Genomic DNA, 18,866 nt, shown 5'->3' with positions numbered 1-18,866 from the left:
ATGTTCAAACTTTTTCTCACGCATTGTCTTGACAGAGTCACATAGTTGTACACAGTGCTGTGGCAGTGCTTGATTCCATGGTACTTGAGAATTTTTTGTTTTGCAGTTTGTGTGTCAGTAATTGTTGATTTTCCCACACCATAAGTAAGTTCAGCCTTTTTCAACTGTTCAGTAATGTTTCAGCTAGAGTCAGTACAGTCCTTTTTTATTTGTCAGCTGTTTTGAATTTGTCAGGGTCACACTTACAGTGCGGTCAATAAGGCGATTTAGATCAGAGGGGTTTGAAGTAACGGACTTCTACTGTATTTATTTTTTATGTGACATCATTTGTTCAGCATTTCAAATTGTTGCCATTTGGAGATGATTCCTAAAACAAGAGTGCATTATAGTTTAGTTGACACTACTAAAAGTAAAAAATTAAATTAGAAGCATAGCCTTTTGCAAAAATAAATAAATAAATAAATAACAAGACATTTTATCTTTACACTTTTGTTATTTTTATGTTGTTTTGTTATTGGATAGTTGATTGCTTTAAGCTTAGATTATTCTAAGCTTAGAAAGCTGCACAATATCACTGGTAGAAATATTTAAATATACCTTTCCAGATTTTAAAATTAATTTGCTAATTTGAATTTTAAAGGAGAATTTCTCTCCCTAAAAGAAAACTATGTGCAAACCCAAACTACCTGTTAGGGTACGACCACCCTGCTAGACAGTATCGCCAGTTTTGTCACCTGTAGCTATACTGTTCTACAGTACCTGTTAAATGTATTTCCTGTTGAGTATGTTGCATATTTTAGTTCACCAGACAGATTGCTAAAGGACATAGCTGATTGTGATGAGGCCTATGTTAGTATTATTTTGGCTTAGCCATGCTGACAAGAGATTTGAATACATCAACAGACAGAAGAAAATGTGCTACAGTGTATTCTCCAGGCGCTGATTACCTGCTGTTGGGCAGGTCTAGGTTTTGTTTTCATTGGATTACTCCTCCGCTGTGTGCTTCTGTTAACTGTATGTGTCAAGCTGATTGAGAGCCACTCATGCTTTAAGTGATAAATTATTGGTTATGACTCAAGCGACTCACTGAATCTGCCCCTCACTGAGCTGGAAGCAAACTACAAGCACTTACCAGCCTGACTGAGCAGCTGTGCCCTTCCACAGGTTAAGCTTTTTAATATGCATATACACATGTGCTGTACACACATAGACTGCACATACATCTATATATTCAATGATGATGTTCTGCATTTAAGAATATACTTATGATTTGTCTTGATTTGTTTTTGTTCCAGCTAAGAGACTGTTAAGAAGAGCCTAAGATGCCACCACCTACAGGAGGTCCCACAACTATCACTCCACCTGATGGGGAATGGGGATGGGCTGTGGTTTTTGGAGCATTCATCTCGATTGGATTCTCCTATGCATTCCCAAAAGCTATTACAGTATTCTTCAAAGAGATACAAGAGATCTTCCATACGTCGTACAGCCAGATAGCATGGATATCTTCTATCATGTTAGCTGTCATGTATGCAGGAGGTAAGATTGTAACACGCTCACAAGACAATTCTTTATCATTAACAACTTTTCGGTTTATTATCCTTTTTTTGTATATTAGTACAATTCAGAACCAGTTTTATGGGGGGGAAATACAGCACACATACTGTATACAATAATAGTTTAAAGCCAAACTTGGGCCCTCAGCCACAAGGACAACTGAATTTTTTTCTTAATGGCAATCCTAGTGGATGTTTATCTTGTTTTTTGTGATTATCATTGTTCTGTTTCTAAGTATTTTAACATTGTGTTTAATTCTGTTACCATCGTTCAGAATAAAGAATTCAAATGCAAATAATGAGGTTAGTAGCCTCCTTTTCTCTTATGCAAGATCATTTTAACCGTGACTGTATTTGTATCTGTTCGAAGCACTCAGTGGGATCAATTATAAATATATAAATACCACAGTTCTTTAACTCCAGGTGGTGTTTCCTCTCAGGGGTGATTTTACAGTGGAATTAGGTAGACCAGTGTTATGTTTAACTCATTCAAATAGATACCAGTGTAATATATTGGAATTCACTCATATGCAGGTATAACTCAAGAAACAAAAGGACAGTGCATATGGTCTGTGCTGGGAATTTGTATTACAAAATGCCACAGTGCTGTGATAATGTTTGCATTACTGAACAGTGTTCAAACAATTTCTTCAGCACTGTTACTGATATAAGATCAATGTTTAATCCCACCTGGGAGCCAAACTAAAAACAATTGGAATTACACTGGCCACCTGTTTTTTTAACGATCAACGGGAATAGTTATGTTATCAATCAAAGTAAAAACATTACTGTATATACACTGCAATTTTTTTATTTATTTTTTAATAAGTGTCTATTGGCCACTTGGTGACATCACTCAAAAAATCAAAAATAATCAGATTTTGTCAGGTATTCCTGTAACTGATCTAAAGAGTAAAACACAGACTGAACAGTAGGGGTGCTCCGATAATCGGTAGCCTATCGGCATGGCACCGATATAAGAAGAAAAAAATAATCAGCGACCGGTGATATTTGTTATTTTAGCCGATAACGTACACCGAAATTCATGCTTGAATTTCTTCCAGCACGGAATTTAATGTTTGGTCAAGTGCGCTTCATTGTGACACAAGAACACTGAGACACTTATTTTCTTTGCAGTGCTCGGTAACATGCGACCAGCTTGTAGTAAACACGTCTCAAAAGAGCGGTGTTACATTTTTTTTTTAAATATCTGAAGACAAAAAAAGGATAGCCGGGTTGTGTGCAGCAGAACAGACTTGATGCTGCATTAACTCCAACGATAAACTGCGAGTAGAATGTTATTGTGATTTTTTCTTTTTTTTTTTTTTTTTTTTACATGTAGGTTGAATCCTAAATTACATTTTATGGTTTAATTATTTTGTTTTCTATTATTATTATTATTATTATTATTATTATTATTATTATTATTATTACACAATGTACTTCAAAATTACCTTTTGTATTTTTTGTTGATCTTGCTTAGTCTGCACTGGTTGCGGGGGTATTCGGCAGCATTTTGAAGCAGAAATGGATTACTGTGCTGTCTTTTGTTAAGTAACAAATTCAAGTTTGACTGAACTGGAAATTTTTATATTTTTTGTAACTGGACATTATTTATTTATTTATTTTTATTAAGTGAACAATTTCAGTTGCGCTGCATTTTTAAGCAGTGTGTGCTTTAAAATAAGAATTAAACAAAAGTTGTTGTAGTTGACATTGTGTAGGCTACATTTTTCTTTTCTACAGTGAAGTATAGGTTATAGTTATAACATGCAATGTTTGACAGCAAGTGGCTATAAAAGTTAATGTCGCATTATATATTTTTGCTAGTACAAATGCAAAATGTTTTTTGTGTGACTGTTATAAAACAAATGTATAAATTGCTCTCAAAGACACAATATAATGCTACGTTATTCCTTGTATTAATTTACTGATGTAAATGCAACAAGTAAACAATACATGTTCTTTCATTTTTGTCATAAATACAAGTAAAGGATATCTGTTAATATGTTAACATTTGTAATTATAAAACAGTATAAATATGGGCCCTACGTATGTCTTGTTGTAGTTTACAATAGCTTACCTGCATCTCTATTATCAGCATTGGCCGATATGGGTAGGTAACTATCAGCTATCAGTATCGGCCAAGAAAATCTTTATCAGTAGATTAGATTCTATAAACATAATCTTATGGTAACATTAATTAAACAAATGCATCCATATATGACTGAAATAACCCTGTAGGAAAAATTCAGGCCCCACTTTTGAAAAACAAAGCGATTTCAAAAGGTATGCTACTGGTCGCCATACTAACAATGATACAAGACAATGGAAAGTAAATTAAAAAATGACTCTTCCTCTTGAAATTGCAGCTGTGCTGAGTGCTCCTTCTGTCTGTTGTTTAGTTAGCCAGCTTGAAACTATCCGTTATGAAATCTACAGTATTAGATAGCTCTGTTATGAAATCTACAGTATTAGATAGACACTATTAGGCCCAAGGTGAATGTGCACTTGTGAAATACAGAGCAACAGCTGGAAGCAACTCTGTGTCCTTTGAGGACCAGTGGTGTGGAACAGTTTGCCAGATGCTTGCACATCAGTCTTCTATACCAGATCATGTACAGGTAGAGGCATGGGCAGCGTGAAGAAGAGGCTTGGGGAGGAGGCTTAGGCTTCCCAAAATAAATTGCCCAAACCTTCACAAGAAATTCTTCTGACCAACACAAAAATATTTGAGAGAAGATCAATGTGCTTTTTTTTTTTTCAACATTTATTCTAATTGCTGTTATCTGTACAAACGACCTGATCCGAATCTGATTTTACAGAACTCGTGGCAAAATATTTTCATAGCATACTGTCTGTTTTAATGCACCACCGTTTTGTGAGAATTTGTAACTGCATGTGACGCTACAATCAGAGCATACTTTCTTCAACTGTTTGAACAAATGCCACCTTTCAGAACACTGTTTGTGGTGCCAGATTATGAATGTTTCTGAAGTTTTTCTTTAGATTTTTCTAGTCATTCACTCCATTTTCAGAAAGCAGGGTCTTTTGAACTTCTGAAAAAGTCTCTGCAAGGAAGGCAGAAAACAGCATCTGCCTGCTTACTGTACTAAATATGAAAACGTATTTTAATATTTTTATGAAAATGAATTGTTTTGCTTACCAAAGACAGTTTTCAGATACACAGGTAAATAAGGCTGTGGTGGTCCTGTTGCAGTATCACCAGGGTTCAAAATACAGGATTTAGTTGCATTTCAATGTCATTCGAGGAGACATGCTTGGCTGGTTTAACGTCCATTCTTCCACCGATCTGAGCCCCATATAAATATTCAAAAGTTTACGGTAAGAGTGCAGTTATTTATTTATTTATTTAAATATACCTTATGAAATACGTTGAATGCCCCTTGATTATATATGTTAGTAACTGCGTGTTTAGAAGCTTAATAATGTATTTAAATTGGTGTGAAGTGATGGAAATGGTGTTCAAAATTGGTGTTTTAAAGGTTTAAAAAATAAAAACTAAACATTGCAGCTTGTTCTCCTTATTGTTGGTCTAATGTGCTTAAATGGGCATAACACGTTTTAAAGTACAAGCTAGTGCTATGTTAAAGTTCATTTTATTTGGCCACATTATGTTGGGGAAAAACAAACAAACAAACAAACAAAAAAAACAGTCAAATATATATGTAGCACCCAAGTGGTTTGGAGGTCTGTTCTGTGGCTCATGCGTTAATTCAGCAAAACATCCCAGCATGCTTAAGGTCATGTGTAAAAATGCTGGACAGGCCTGGTTGCCTATAATTATGGCTAGCATGAGACCTCAGTGACTTTGAAAGAGGGGTGGTTGTTGGGGCGCGCTTGGCAGGAGCTTCAGTGACCAAGACAGCTGAAGTTGCTGGTGTTTCACGAGCAACAGTGTCCATTGTCTCATTTATTGCCTGTATGCGTTTCTAAGTCTTATTGACCAACTTCAAAGACATTGATTAAAGCCAAAATATATGTCACTTGTGTATGCTTTTAGGCCAGCAGCAAAACAAATCAATAGTCTGCAAGTTTAATTCTCTACAGATACATTCTGATTCTGCACTTCAAATCTTTTTTACTTAGCTTTCTGGTACACAAGCATTTAACATTAGACTTAGAATGATGTTGCACTGGTGTCATCTTTTTGCAATTAGAGCCAATAGTTTGTAATTTACATGTTACCATATTTTCTCATTTTGCTATTTGAAGCTGTTGACTGTGGGTTATCTGCATTAGTACATGATGTCAAGCCATCTGTCCAAACATCTGGAATATCTCTTGATCCATGCCACTAAGTAAGAAAAAACCCCAGCTCCAGCTAATCAATGAAATGCTATAAAAACAGCTACTGATATTTGTGCGGCACAATTCTGTCCCTCACACATTTTAGAAAATTACATTTCTCTGAAGTCGGTTTCAGTAAGGCTTTCAGTATTTGATGCACTTTGTTTTTTTTTTTTTTTTTTGTAACATCGGTGGTTTTGAATGTTCTCTTTTTTGTATCCTGTTTGTAACAGGCAAGGTGTCAACCACATAGAACAATGGCCAGCAAGATTAAACAGATGTTAAACAATAAATAAATAAAAATAACTAAATAAATGAAAGAGCAGGGTTGTGGACCACCATGGGCAACCAGGATAGCACAGATTCAAAGTCGGCATTTGTTTAAACTGTTCTGTAGAGGTACGTGACCGTTTCTCAATGATTATGCCTACTGATTTCTTCAGAAAAGTTGGGGATGGAAATCTTGCCTTAGGTATGGAAGTCTCAGCAAACTGAGCAGCTACTATGAGCCCTTTATCAAAGTCTACTGAGTCTGTTGACTTGCCCGTTGTCATTGAGTTGCTGCTTTTATGTGTTCCACTACAGTGATCAGTCCTGTGAGAGACTATTAATATTTACACAAGGAGGATATTTGCAAAAATGTGCAATGTACAAATCTGTGTGTGTGTATATATATATATATATATATATATATATATATATATATATATATATATATAACATGTTTAAGTGTTTAACTCTAAAGTAATGACTAATTGTTCTTTGTCACATTACAGAAGCTTGTACTAATATGTAAATTAACATATGTAGATATAATGTCCCCATAAATCATATTTACATAGTCTTAGTTTAGTTTGTTATAACACAATCATACTGTTCTGTTTAAGTTCTAATCATACAGTATAGGGTAGCCTATAGTATTTTAACATACTCAAATTCATATTGTTTAGTATTCACAGTGTGTGTATTCTTCAGGGCACTGTCTCTGCTGAAATGTATCAGCTACACAAATCTAAGATATTTTCAATGTTGAATAAGTTTACCTTATTCGTGCTGATTTGTACCAGTTGGGGGTCAAAGCAGCAACAAAAAAAATCCATAACAAGTCAGAGTAACAACCAATCAAGACAAAAATAAATAAATAAATAAATAAATAAAAAGATATCAGTGTCCACAGCAGTTTAGTAACAAGGTGTTGTCCATGGCTTATATTTGAATTGTGTTAAGGAACATGATCGTGTCCACATTTCGTTTTAATTTAAGCGATGACTGGCACTTGCTTACAATCTGCCCAGCAATACTGAATACCTGCTCGCTAAGGACTAACGTTGCTGAGATGCTTAATATTTCCGACCTTTTGGAATGATCTTGGTTGTTTTTTTTTTTTCATTTTTACTCAGGAGTAGTTCAAATGAATAAATGCAGATTTTGTTTTAAGTTTTGTAGGGTCTCCTCTCCAGAGGTCGCGTTTACACAGAATTCTGTGTTATATACCCAGGACATTTTAATAAAACGCAAAACAATAAAAGTAGTCCATTTCTAAAAAAACAACTCCTCTTTCCATCCCTATCCAGTAATTGTGTTTATATTACAAAGTAGTTTTATGCAATGCAATGTGTAAAAATGGTTCCACTGCCCCCTGCATCCTCTTAAAAAAAATTAAAAAGAAAAAAACGCTGAGGTCCAGGTATCCCATACAGCACTGCGCACGTCCTGGTATTAGAGCGAGTAGGTTATCTGTATCGGAGCATATTACCTGGTGACTTGCAGCCAAGAATTTGGACAAGTAAAACACCTGTTCAAAAATCATGGTTTTAAGTCCATGGATGAGGCCTGCAGGGTTTTTATTTAGACCTATAACGACATCTTTCCTGCTTTCGCAAAACGTGCAGTAATTGCGATTACGATACCTGTATCTTGTGTACCAGCAGAACATGGTTTTAGCTGTCAGAACAGAGCAGACTAGCAAACGCTGTCATTGTGGACTTGGGTGCTAAAAGGAAAATATAAACAGCAAAGCTTTAAATAGTTCTGATGATGACAACTACCTGCAGAGACATGGGTAAATGTTCTACGCTGATTTTTATGTTGGGATTGGGGGATTTTCTAAAGATTGAGTTTGGTAAGCTTGTCTTTATGTCTATGTCTGCTACCATTATGTATGCTGTGTACTGTTTTGCATGTTAACTTTGTTAATCTGAAATAGTTACAATGGGAAAAACCCAAACATTACTTTCTTTACTTTTTTTTCCATCTTACTTTAGAATATAATTGTCAAACATCGGAACTTCGGCAGGCATTGTAGCTCGGATGACACAGTATTTGTAATTCTAGCACAACGCTCTTAACTTGCTCTGTTACTATGAAGACTTCTGCACAGATGCAGTACTTCTGAGAGGTCCATGCTGGTACATGGGAAGCCATCTTGTGTCAGGGAATGTAATTTAATAGTTTAAAAAAGTAGTCAAAATGTTAAAAAATAAATAAATAAAAACAATACACACACCTTGCATAAACAGTTGTAGAAAAACATTGGAACATGTAACAATAAAATAAAAACGTCCTTATGTACCCTTTAATGTGATCATGTTTGCTATTCAGTATCACATTGTGGTATGGATTTGTATTGGGTGAATAGAAAATGTGCATTTTTGATCAACATATGGTGTCGATTCAACTAAGTAGTGATTTATTAAGCATGTTTCACTGCAGTAATTATTTGGCTTCTTGTAGTACAGTGGTAGCATAGTGGTAGTAACTTTGCAGTAAAAAGTAATACTTTTTTTTCAGGGGTGGATATTGTATGCGTTCAAAAAATGGGGCCTTCAGAATGATTCACCACATGTAATCAAAATGTAAAGGTCAGTTGTGTTTTATCCAGGCTGGAACTGTGATCACATTTGCTACTCACACCATTACTCACCTATGAAGAGGGGAGGCACAGCACTCACATTCACTAACATGGTGTTAAAAGGCTGCAAGCCAAGCACCGGTAATAAACTATGCATTTTAAAACACTTAGATTATACAGCTTCCCAAAGAAACAGACCTCTGATTAAAACCAGGATTGCTAATAATCTGGTTTCTGCAATGCATATCGTGTGTGGAGCTCTGTCTCCGTTACCTGCTGCTGTCACAGACTGCATTCTCCTGGCAATGGCTACAGGCTCTCTGCTGTCTGAATTGCAACTTACTGATTCTCTAAGAAGCAGGATTTAGGACAGCAGTTGTGAAATAAGGACAGATCGTCCCACTTGATTCTATCTTTAACCGTCTGGATTGTACAGGGATTGGATCATGCACAGTACCAGGGGCAAAACACACCCAGAGTAAGAATTTTTATTCACACAACCATACGTGTGTTGACAGAGAGACCATGAAACAATAACAAATAAATATAAACAGTGCACACTCATACAGAGGATCATCATAATCGAAAGGCTTACATTTGCATAAAATCTAAAATGTTTTGTCATAATGCAATACGAAGGCCTGTAGGGCTATGATAAAAGTTTGGAGATGATTTATTACATTTATTTATAAAAATATACAGTCAATACTGTAATAATTTAAAAATAAACTGACTGTAAACATACACATTGCAGTGTTCGGTGCAGGATTGTACAGTACTTTATATTCTCAACAATGCAGTACTGCACAGCAACTTACTAAACCTTTTACTCTTGTGCTTTTGTTTCTCAAAGTCCTATTAAAAGGAGTGGACATCACCTTTTTGACTGATATCACTATGAGTGATATTGACCGGTCAGTCACAGTAACCAAACTGATATTATTGTCCCCATTGACTCTGATTATATTCTGTCTGGGACATTTTAATATGGTGATAAATAGAGGAGGGTGACATTAACTGGAGCAATACTAAACAGGGTTAACTGTATCGCAGTTATTACTCGATTACTTTGCCTTTGTTTTTAGTGACTTTTAAAGACATGATTTCAAACAGTAGCCAATTATCCATGATATAAAGTTAGTAAAGTAACACATCTATGAATATTCTATCAATTTCTTCCATTTAATTTAACGGAAAATAGAGGCTACAGTTACATCTCTACCGTTTTTTTTTTTTTTTTTTTTTTTTTTTTTTTTTTGGTTGTTGTTACTGTATAAGCAAGTAATAGATAGGCTGCTTTGTTGTGTTTTCAAATGGCTGAAGTAACCTTGTTACAAATCAAATTGATATTGGCACACCTGACTAACACAGTTTGACTTGGCAATGAGTAAGCATGCTGGATCAGGGCTTGTCCTATTTGTCACAAGACTTCATTTTCAGTAAGGGCACATCATGTGCTGAATATTAATAACCTCATTTAGCATGCCCTTGAAACAACCAGCATACAACAGGAAACCTTCAACGGCAGGGTCAGATTAAGGAGCGGTTTGTAAACTGCATATTATAAAAATAAGCTGTACATGGCATAACTATTGAGGAGATAAACTTTTCTTTTTTATTTGAGAGGAACGCAATTAGTGAGTAACACAGTACACAGAATTACATGAAGTAAAAGCTTTTTTTTTTTTTTTTTACTATCCATTTCCGTAATGTTTGCTGTCATTTCGAGTGGTTCATAATGTTTATTTAGCAGATGCCTTTATCCAAGGCTAGAGTGTGTGAACTATACATCAGCTGCAGAGTCACCTGGTTACAAGCCCTTTTCTTTAACCACTGGACCACACAGCATATTGTAATTAAATATGGCAACAGCTCAAGCCATCAGTGATCTGCCACTTTGGATCAAGTTCTTTGTTTTGCTGACAGCACATAGTCAACACACACACAGGCCACCTGACTGGTCACCTGACATGTTCTGTGCTGTGCCCTTCTGCCCTCTTGTCTAAAACAACATTCTAGGAAAAAACGGCCTAGGCCTTTCACTGTGTAGGTACTGCACATGTTTTGTAAAACCAATTGGTGATGCAAAATGGTGATAAATACAAACTGCAGGGTAAATATATTTGAGCTTTGGTGGTTGGTTTATATTTCCTTCTTTATCATTATAAGTATCACCTGCCTTGCATCTTCACATCCTTAGAGATACATAACCTGCCAAAATATGTCAGTTACAGCCAGGACATCACTGATTAGGTATGGCACAGAGGTATAAGTCTGGAAGACTTGAATTGTCATGGAGAAATGCATGACCATTCTTCAATCATTGCTGTCTCTACAGCAATTTCAGGGGAGCTGAATTTGACAATCTGCAGCAAAGCCATTTGTCCACAATTACCCAATAAAATCATTACTTTTTGTTATTCGTTGATAAATCAGGAAGCAACTGCCAACTGAGGTCAGATTTGCTGTCTATACATAGAAACTGATATTGCAATAGGGAAATGCAGCTTTCACATGTTATAGAATACATGTCAGTTTCTGTGATATTTGCACAAGAAAACAATCAGTTTAAAGTCTGTGCTACATATCACAGGTATGCCTAGTATTGTGTTCAACTCCTGAAGCTCTAGATATCTTAATTACAAAATAGAGGTAAGAATAAACTGGCCCTTTTCCCCTTGATTTACTGATGTGGTGACAGATTCATGTGGCCCTCTGCAATTAGAATTCACATCCTAAGGCACATTTGACACGTCTTGATTCTGGCTTTGCTTGACATGAAGTGTGCTTGTGAGTGCAGATGCTTTCTTGTGTTACGTGAATAGAAATCCGATGGCATACAACTGCAAAGTGGCCGAAATCAAATACTTTATCTGTTTGTTTAAAAAACAAGGGTATGCAAAGCATTCCAAGCATCTGATAAAGCACATAGTGCCTACAATGTCATCAAATGATAATCCTTCGTAGCCTGTGGAATTACTTCCAAGCTATTAAATACTGGAGAAAGCTCAACAAATATTAGAGTTTTTATCGTGTATTAAGTGATAAATGTCTATCATTTCTTGGCAGCATTGTTCCTTGTGTGAAGCTGGATGGACCAACTTTGCTGTCTTGTATTAATGACTAAAGGCACTGTCCATTAAGAACATTTAATCAAATAAAAGTTGTGCAGTATTGTCTCCAATTCAGGTCATATTAAGCAGTTTGTGAGACCAAATGAGACCATTTTTGGTTCTGTATATTAACAAAATAATTCATTATAGCAAATGGCATGTATCGAATAACTAAATATTTAATTGAAAAGATCAGGTAATCTTTTAAACTTTGTTTATTTCTACGTCCATAATTTTAAAATGGAAAACTGGAGAACCTAATTGTGTTGTTGACCCTTTTCAAAGGCTTCCTGTCATGTAAGAACTCTGAGCCGGAATTGCGTCTCACATAACTCTTAACGAAATTGTATAAATGTATTTTTTTTTACAGTGAACACAGGTTTGCACCCTAATTACTGTACTACAGCTGAGCCTGCTGTCCAGGCACCAGGAGAGCTCAAGTGGACACAAGCAAGGCTGGCCCTGCAGAGGCCAGTAGCTGCCAACATCCGCTCTGAGCTCCTCAGTGTAAAGAAGCAATTGACTTGGTCACGTGATTAGAGGAGATGCCCACTGACCTTCAGTTCTCCTCAGATATTGTGGATAATTGCTGTGGTGGGGGAGTGCAGGTACATTCTAAATTGGGGAGAAAAAAGGGTAAAATAATTGGCCTTTCGAAATATTTTAAAACATGTCAACAAAATGAGAGGCACTAAAATAAAGTATGAGGGTATTATGAAACTTTTCATAATAATAATAATAATTATAATAAACACTGCTCAGAATACAGTGTCTCACCTATCATGTAGCAAACACAATGAAATTCCTCACATTTTTGTTATTCTGCTCCAATCCATCACAGCAAAATTGAAATGGATCTGTACAGCAAAGAAGTATTCTACTTAACCTGGATGTCTTGTCACCCGAGGCAAAGACCAGCGTTATTTACAGCCTTGGCCGTGAGGTTAAACCTATCAGCAGTAATGAAGAAAACTTCTGAAAAAGATTAAAGGATCTAACACAGTGAAAGTTGAGATATAAAGAAATTTAAATATTCCCACAGCTGAGGTGTTGTTTTTATACAGTTTGTGCTCTCTGCATTGATCTTAACAGTGTTGGGGTGCCCTGACAAGCGACTCAAAATTTAGTCTTGGAGCCAAGATACAAATAATTGAAAGTTTGAACTATGCCTCCATACATTACATCTAAAAAGAGCTTTAAAATCAGCTTCTGTCAAGGAGGTCAATGTCTTTCCTCACACATTAGCAAAGGAAAAGTAGGCTTAATTATTCATTCAGATAATGTTACCTGTTCCTTTTCTTAAAAGGCTAAAGAAAACATTAGAATAGCATTTAATATAATTGAGATCATCATTTAAATAATGTAATGTTAAATCAATTGACATTTGAATTAAATGAGATTTACATTGATTGTTAGGGATTATGATATACTTGTATTTCTGAATTTATCAACAGCTGACAATGCAAACCCCTGGCAATGGGGATAGCATTCATCCGTCCATTTGTTCTCTTGGCTTGAGATATAAAACTTGTACGTACATAGCTTGTGGTAATAAAGGGGCTAATGAAGGCTATATCTTAGGAGATGGTTGCTGTTCAACATAGATACTGGTCATGTAGCTCAAGTGTGATCATGAACGAATTGCAATGAAATGCTTGAGGTTCTCAAAATCTAGTTTATCATTATAACCTGTTCATAATGAAACTTGGCAGATGGAGACACCAAGATTTTTAGCACTGCTACCAGAGGTTGAAGAGGGCACTGTAGACAACACACCCTTATGAGTGTTACTGCTTTAATTACTTTTGTTGCCAGTATTTATCTTGATTGGGACTTCAAAAACAGCAGAATGGAGCGTTTTTACAGGGACACACAGCACCTCTTGTGCCAAGTCGCCATAAACTAAAATAGGTATGTGTGCTTAGTGCCCTTTTCAAGGTACATATATGTTTTCAGCTCTGATAAGGCAAAAGTTGAGTGTACACAATTTATAAATACTGTAAGCTGATTTAGACGTTGCAATAAAAGGGCACACAGATATGTGTTTTAATGTCAGATTGCACTTTTAAATATGCTTGTCGGGTTGATATCTTTCTATTGATCCATATGCGATTCTTAATCCTTAAATTCTCCTGCTTTGTCTTTTATTAATTACATGAGATGTTTTAATCCAACTGAGGTGTCATCAGTTTGAACTGGGTGTTTCATGTATGCCGTTGAGATATCTGCTGCAGTTAAGGGTCAGACCAAATGTAATACTGCACTTAATTAAACACAGTTTACTGTGTCTTACCCTGGACCGCTGAGAGCCTTCATGGGTTCTGGGGAAGGATTGTTATGTGCCCCCCATTATGACATGTGTTGTGATCCCTTGATGATCAAATGAAATAGCAGCTTCAATGATAGACAATAGATGGAATTGTGTAGTTCAATCACGACAGATTGCAATATATTTTTTTTTTACAATGGTCTTGCAGTGTGATTTATAATGCTGCAGCCAGTACTAGCCTATTGTTTTGAAATGAAATGATGGCTGGATTACATATTGGAAGCTTCTCTAGCAGTAGTCACAGTTAACATTAGTTTTGTTTGTATTTTCTTTGCTGAGCTGTCTTTAAATTACTGTATTTGATGTTTTTAGAAGCAAAAAGACACAATTATGAAAGACCTATGAGTATCTGATGCATTTAACCCTATTCATGAATGTTTTCATTATGCACAAACAACCATCCCTTGACGAAGGTTCAATTCAACCCAAATCAGGTCCAAATAATATACACACTGCTCACCCTCCTTTCCAGGGTCCAAGCTTCGCTACAGTGCAGAACGGAGAAAATACATTACAACTGACGAAGCAAATCCACACTTCCGAATAAAAACCACTGTAAAATGTGTTTATAGAGCAAGAGCTGAAAGTAATAGACACACGTCCAATGATTCTCATTATATATTTCAAATATTGAATTTCAAATAAATGAAAAGCATTCTGACTACCACAGAAGCACATCAGTGCAGTGTAGAGCAATCTTACCCTGGGGTGGTGGGCGCGAACGCAATTGGTCCTGTACAGGACAGGGCTGGTGCGGTTAGCTTTTTTATTTTTATTTTGAAATGTTCGGTATTGATTGACTAGAAATTATTAAAAAATAAATACATAATTGCCTTCTCCAGGCCACCCGGGGAAATATCCTTGACCTCCTCGCCCTCTCTGTGGGCCTGGTTTTACCTAACCAGCTTTTAAATACAGTAGTAATTTCTGCCAACACAGTGATGCTTACAGTTGTTTCAAGAAGCTTCCAAGGACTGATACTACAGCCCAAAAGTGGCATCCTGGCTGTGAACTGCACTGTGAATCAGAGAAGGCTGTGTACATCAGAGAACTGCACAATTCTTTTTTTGAAATGGACAATCTTTCGCTGACTACAACTTTACATATTTCAGACTACTTCTACTTTTAATCTGTTTTGTTGAGCAAGGTATGCATAGTGCGGTATAATGGAAAATGTAGTTTAAACCCAGAGTGGATTCCTCCAAACGTAAATATCTGGTAAGAAATAACATTATGTCATGTAATAATCTGGTCCTGTCCACAAGTTTCATGATCTGTACTGAGAATAGCAATGGAAGATGGGACAGCCTTCTGTTTTTAATTGCTTTCTGTATATTCAAATCTGTTGTTGGATTTAAATTAAGATATTCAACACAAGTTGAACAAACCCTGCTTTTCCCCATACCATGTCACTTTTTTTTTTTTTATTTGCTTACAGGTCCCATAAGCAGCATCCTAGTAAACAAATATGGCAGTCGACCCATAATGATCATGGGGGGATTCCTATGTTCCATAGGAATGATCTCAGCGTCCTTCTGCAACAGTGTTGTGCAGCTTTACTTTTGTGTAGGAGTCATAGGAGGTAGGTAATAGAGCAGTATTTGTCTTGTGCCAATTTGAACTTAATGTTATGTATACTCTACATCTTTTTTTCTATTTAGTGGTGTCTGTCTATGTATACATTATTTGTACAGGTATCTTTTACATTTTAAATTTGTTTATTTTAAAGCCAGATAGTTATGCTGCATTTTTTAGCGTGTCCTTCCATCAGTTCTTCATCTGTTTTATAGGCCATTTTAATTAATTTGAAATATTTCAAACTCTCTTTTTTAGGTTTTGGTTTGGCCTTCAATCTGCAGCCATCCCTCACTATGATTGGAAAGTATTTCTTCAAGAAGCGTCCGATTGCCAATGGCCTGGCTATGGCTGGAAGCCCGGTGTTCCTGAGCACTCTGGCCCCCCTCAACCAGTACCTGTTCAACCGCTTTGGCTGGAGAGGAAGTTTCCTCATTCTGGGTGGGATTCTATTGAACTGCTGTGTGGCTGGGTCCTTGATGAGGCCCTTAAGACCAAAATCTGCCCCTCAAACCAAAAAAGATGTGGAGTCTGAAGCTGGAGACCCTCTCCTGCATAAAAAGCCAGATTCAAAGAAATTAACAGCGTGGGAGACCTTTAATACATACTTGGATCTGTCTCTTTTCAAACACAGGGGATTTCTCATTTATTTGTCAGGAAACGTCATCATGTTTTTAGGCTTCTTTGCTCCCATTGTGTTCCTGGCTCCCTACGCAAAACACAAGGGCATCGACGAATACTCAGCAGCCTTTCTGCTTTCCATCCTTGCTTTTGTAGACATGTTTGCCAGGCCTTCCATGGGGCTGTTGGCAAACTCTAAATGGATAAGGCCAAAGATCCAATACTTTTTCAGCTTTGCAGTCTTGTACAATGGTGTCTGCCATGTGCTATGCCCATTGGCAGAGACTTATACAGGCCTGGTAGTCTATGCTGTCTTCTTTGGCTTTGCATTTGGAATGGTCAGCTCTGTCCTCTTTGAAACGCTGATGGACATTGTTGGCGCTCAGAGGTTCTCCAGCGCTGTAGGTCTGGTTACAATCATAGAGTGCTGCCCAGTGCTCATTGGACCACCGTTAGGAGGTATGAAAAAGTACTTTTGTTTCATTATTTGTTGCTTTTTCCACAGTGGGTGAATGATTTATCAGGAGAATACTAGTTTTCTTAAGAATGCCTTGTTAAATGTTTTAAATAGCATGACAGAAATTTTGAACATTTAAAATCAGAAAATCTGATTTTTTTTACCAGCTAATTGTTGATTTAATTAATTCAGCCATTATGTATTATTAATTGATACATTTTTAAGCAGTGGTTTATACGTCCAAAATGCTAGACAGTAAAAGAGCGATATGCATTGTAAACTATTAAGGTCTATTACATACTGCAGCTCTATATGACCTTGACAATAATAACCATATTAGATGAAACTGTCAATGTACTTTATCAGTCAATTTTTGTATTGAATGCACAATGTTCTGTTAGTCTTACTGCTTGTCAAAGTTCTATCATGTTTCTCAGTGTGCCATCTAGTGGTCGGTTATATTGACGCTGATTGTATTATGCAAACTTTTTTTTTTTTTTTACTCTGTACAATTTGCCATCACCTGTGCACCCTTTTAAGCATATTTACATTGCATTTTTCCTTTCAGATAAAATTGGGAAAAACTTTGGAAATATCTTTAAAACTAAACCCTGCATTCCTGAAAATCCCTCCAATTTTACAAAAAGGACTGTGCTTGATTTCTGCTGTTATATAATGTATGTTCTGTTTTACCTTTTTTTTTCAGGTTGGATGGTGGACGTGACTAAAGACTACAAGTACATGTATTTTTGCTGTGGAGTCATTGTTATAATTGCAAGTATTTGGTTATTTATTGGGAATGCCATCAACTACAGACTGCTTGACAAGGAGCGCAAACGAGAGGAAGAGAAGAAAAGAGCTGCAATCAACAGCTCTATTCAGAAAGAGGTGGAAGCAGCTTTAGACAACACCCCTGAAAATCTGGCAGTCACTTGTGAAAAGACATCAGAGGATTCAACTGAAAGAGAAACACATATTTAAGAGGTTCCCTTTTTAAAATTACAGCTATAAATGTGAAAAACACAACTTCTATTAATATGTTCAGGTTTGAGCAGTATTGAGGCATACTGGCTTCACATTATTTAATGCTGCTGCCAAAGTAACAGCTCTGCCTGTTGTTTATTTAATGTTATGTAAAACTGTACATATTATTTCAACCAATAATCAAGTCAAATTAATTTATATGAAGCCATATAATAAACAGCTATTGTATGATATGTATAATATTGGCCGTACACTTAGATCTGTATGGTTGTTACCCTGTCCCTGCGCTGTATTGGTATTTAAAAAATAAGTCAAAATTTGGTTATTTTATCATGTCATGTTAAGTTAACTCCCGAGTGGAGCGAAGGATGTGCCCTATAGCCTGGAGGTCACTGGTTCAAGTCCAGGCTATTCCATTGCTGGCCATGGATGGCAAAACTGACTAAAACGAAATCAATGCATTTACATGAGCATAAGAATGCCAATGTTTTTTGGAATAATAATTCCTATATCAAAGGTCATGTAAACACAGTTTTCGGAAAACGTATCGGAATATTCTGAAAGTCAGTTTCCGGAAAACAGAACCTAGAAATGTCCAATTAAACTCCAAAAACTGAAACGTATATCATGTAAACACACTTTTTGGAAAACTTATTCCGATAGCATATTGCACATTTGCAAACTTTGACCTTCAATCCTGCACGTGGTTTTAGAAAACAGAGAAAATACTAATAATCTGTAGTCAGTCTGCATGCATCCATTTGTCTAGTTAGGGATAAAATAATATATTTGTTAAAGTCTGTATGTATTTATTAATAGCACATACTGAAGCAGCAAATGTTTTCCAGCTTTGAAATGACTTGATAATTTAAAATAATGTCTGCAAAAGAAACTGGTAATATAGAACAGGATGAGCTCTTGGAAAGGCTGATTGCTCATTGTGGGTAATCTGAGTAGAGGTATAGGATAGTAATCTTTGAATTTAAGACCTGAAACTTTGATAAAGCACTATATTGAATTGGTCTCGGTTCTATCACCGAAATGTCCGGTCTTCAAATCGTACTTAGGC

At 36.2% G+C, this 18,866-nt stretch overlaps 1 protein-coding gene across 2 annotated transcripts in view; it reads left to right on the top strand.

Annotated features, from left to right (window-relative positions):
• Positions 1 to 18,569, top strand: part of LOC121318108 (monocarboxylate transporter 2-like) — a 39,665-nt gene extending 21,096 nt beyond the window's left edge. The window contains exons 2-5 of one of the 2 annotated variants that reach the window (XM_041254414.1): positions 1,296 to 1,539; positions 15,599 to 15,742; positions 15,994 to 16,815; positions 17,520 to 18,569. In XM_041254414.1, the coding sequence (XP_041110348.1) occupies positions 1,323 to 1,539; positions 15,599 to 15,742; positions 15,994 to 16,815; positions 17,520 to 17,794 (1,458 nt within the window). In that variant the 5' untranslated portion in view covers positions 1,296 to 1,322 and the 3' untranslated portion in view covers positions 17,795 to 18,569. The remainder of the gene's footprint in view (positions 1 to 1,295; positions 1,540 to 15,598; positions 15,743 to 15,993; positions 16,816 to 17,519) is intronic. The other variant, XM_041254415.1, reaches the window with a different exon arrangement.
• Positions 18,570 to 18,866: the final 297 nt, after the last annotated feature.

This window comes from Polyodon spathula, chromosome 7 (genome assembly GCF_017654505.1).
Source record: "Polyodon spathula isolate WHYD16114869_AA chromosome 7, ASM1765450v1, whole genome shotgun sequence".
Classification (NCBI taxonomy): domain Eukaryota; kingdom Metazoa; phylum Chordata; class Actinopteri; order Acipenseriformes; family Polyodontidae; genus Polyodon; species Polyodon spathula.
Note: the sequence above shows the minus strand (reverse complement) of the source record. Positions and strands in the feature narration are given on the sequence as shown.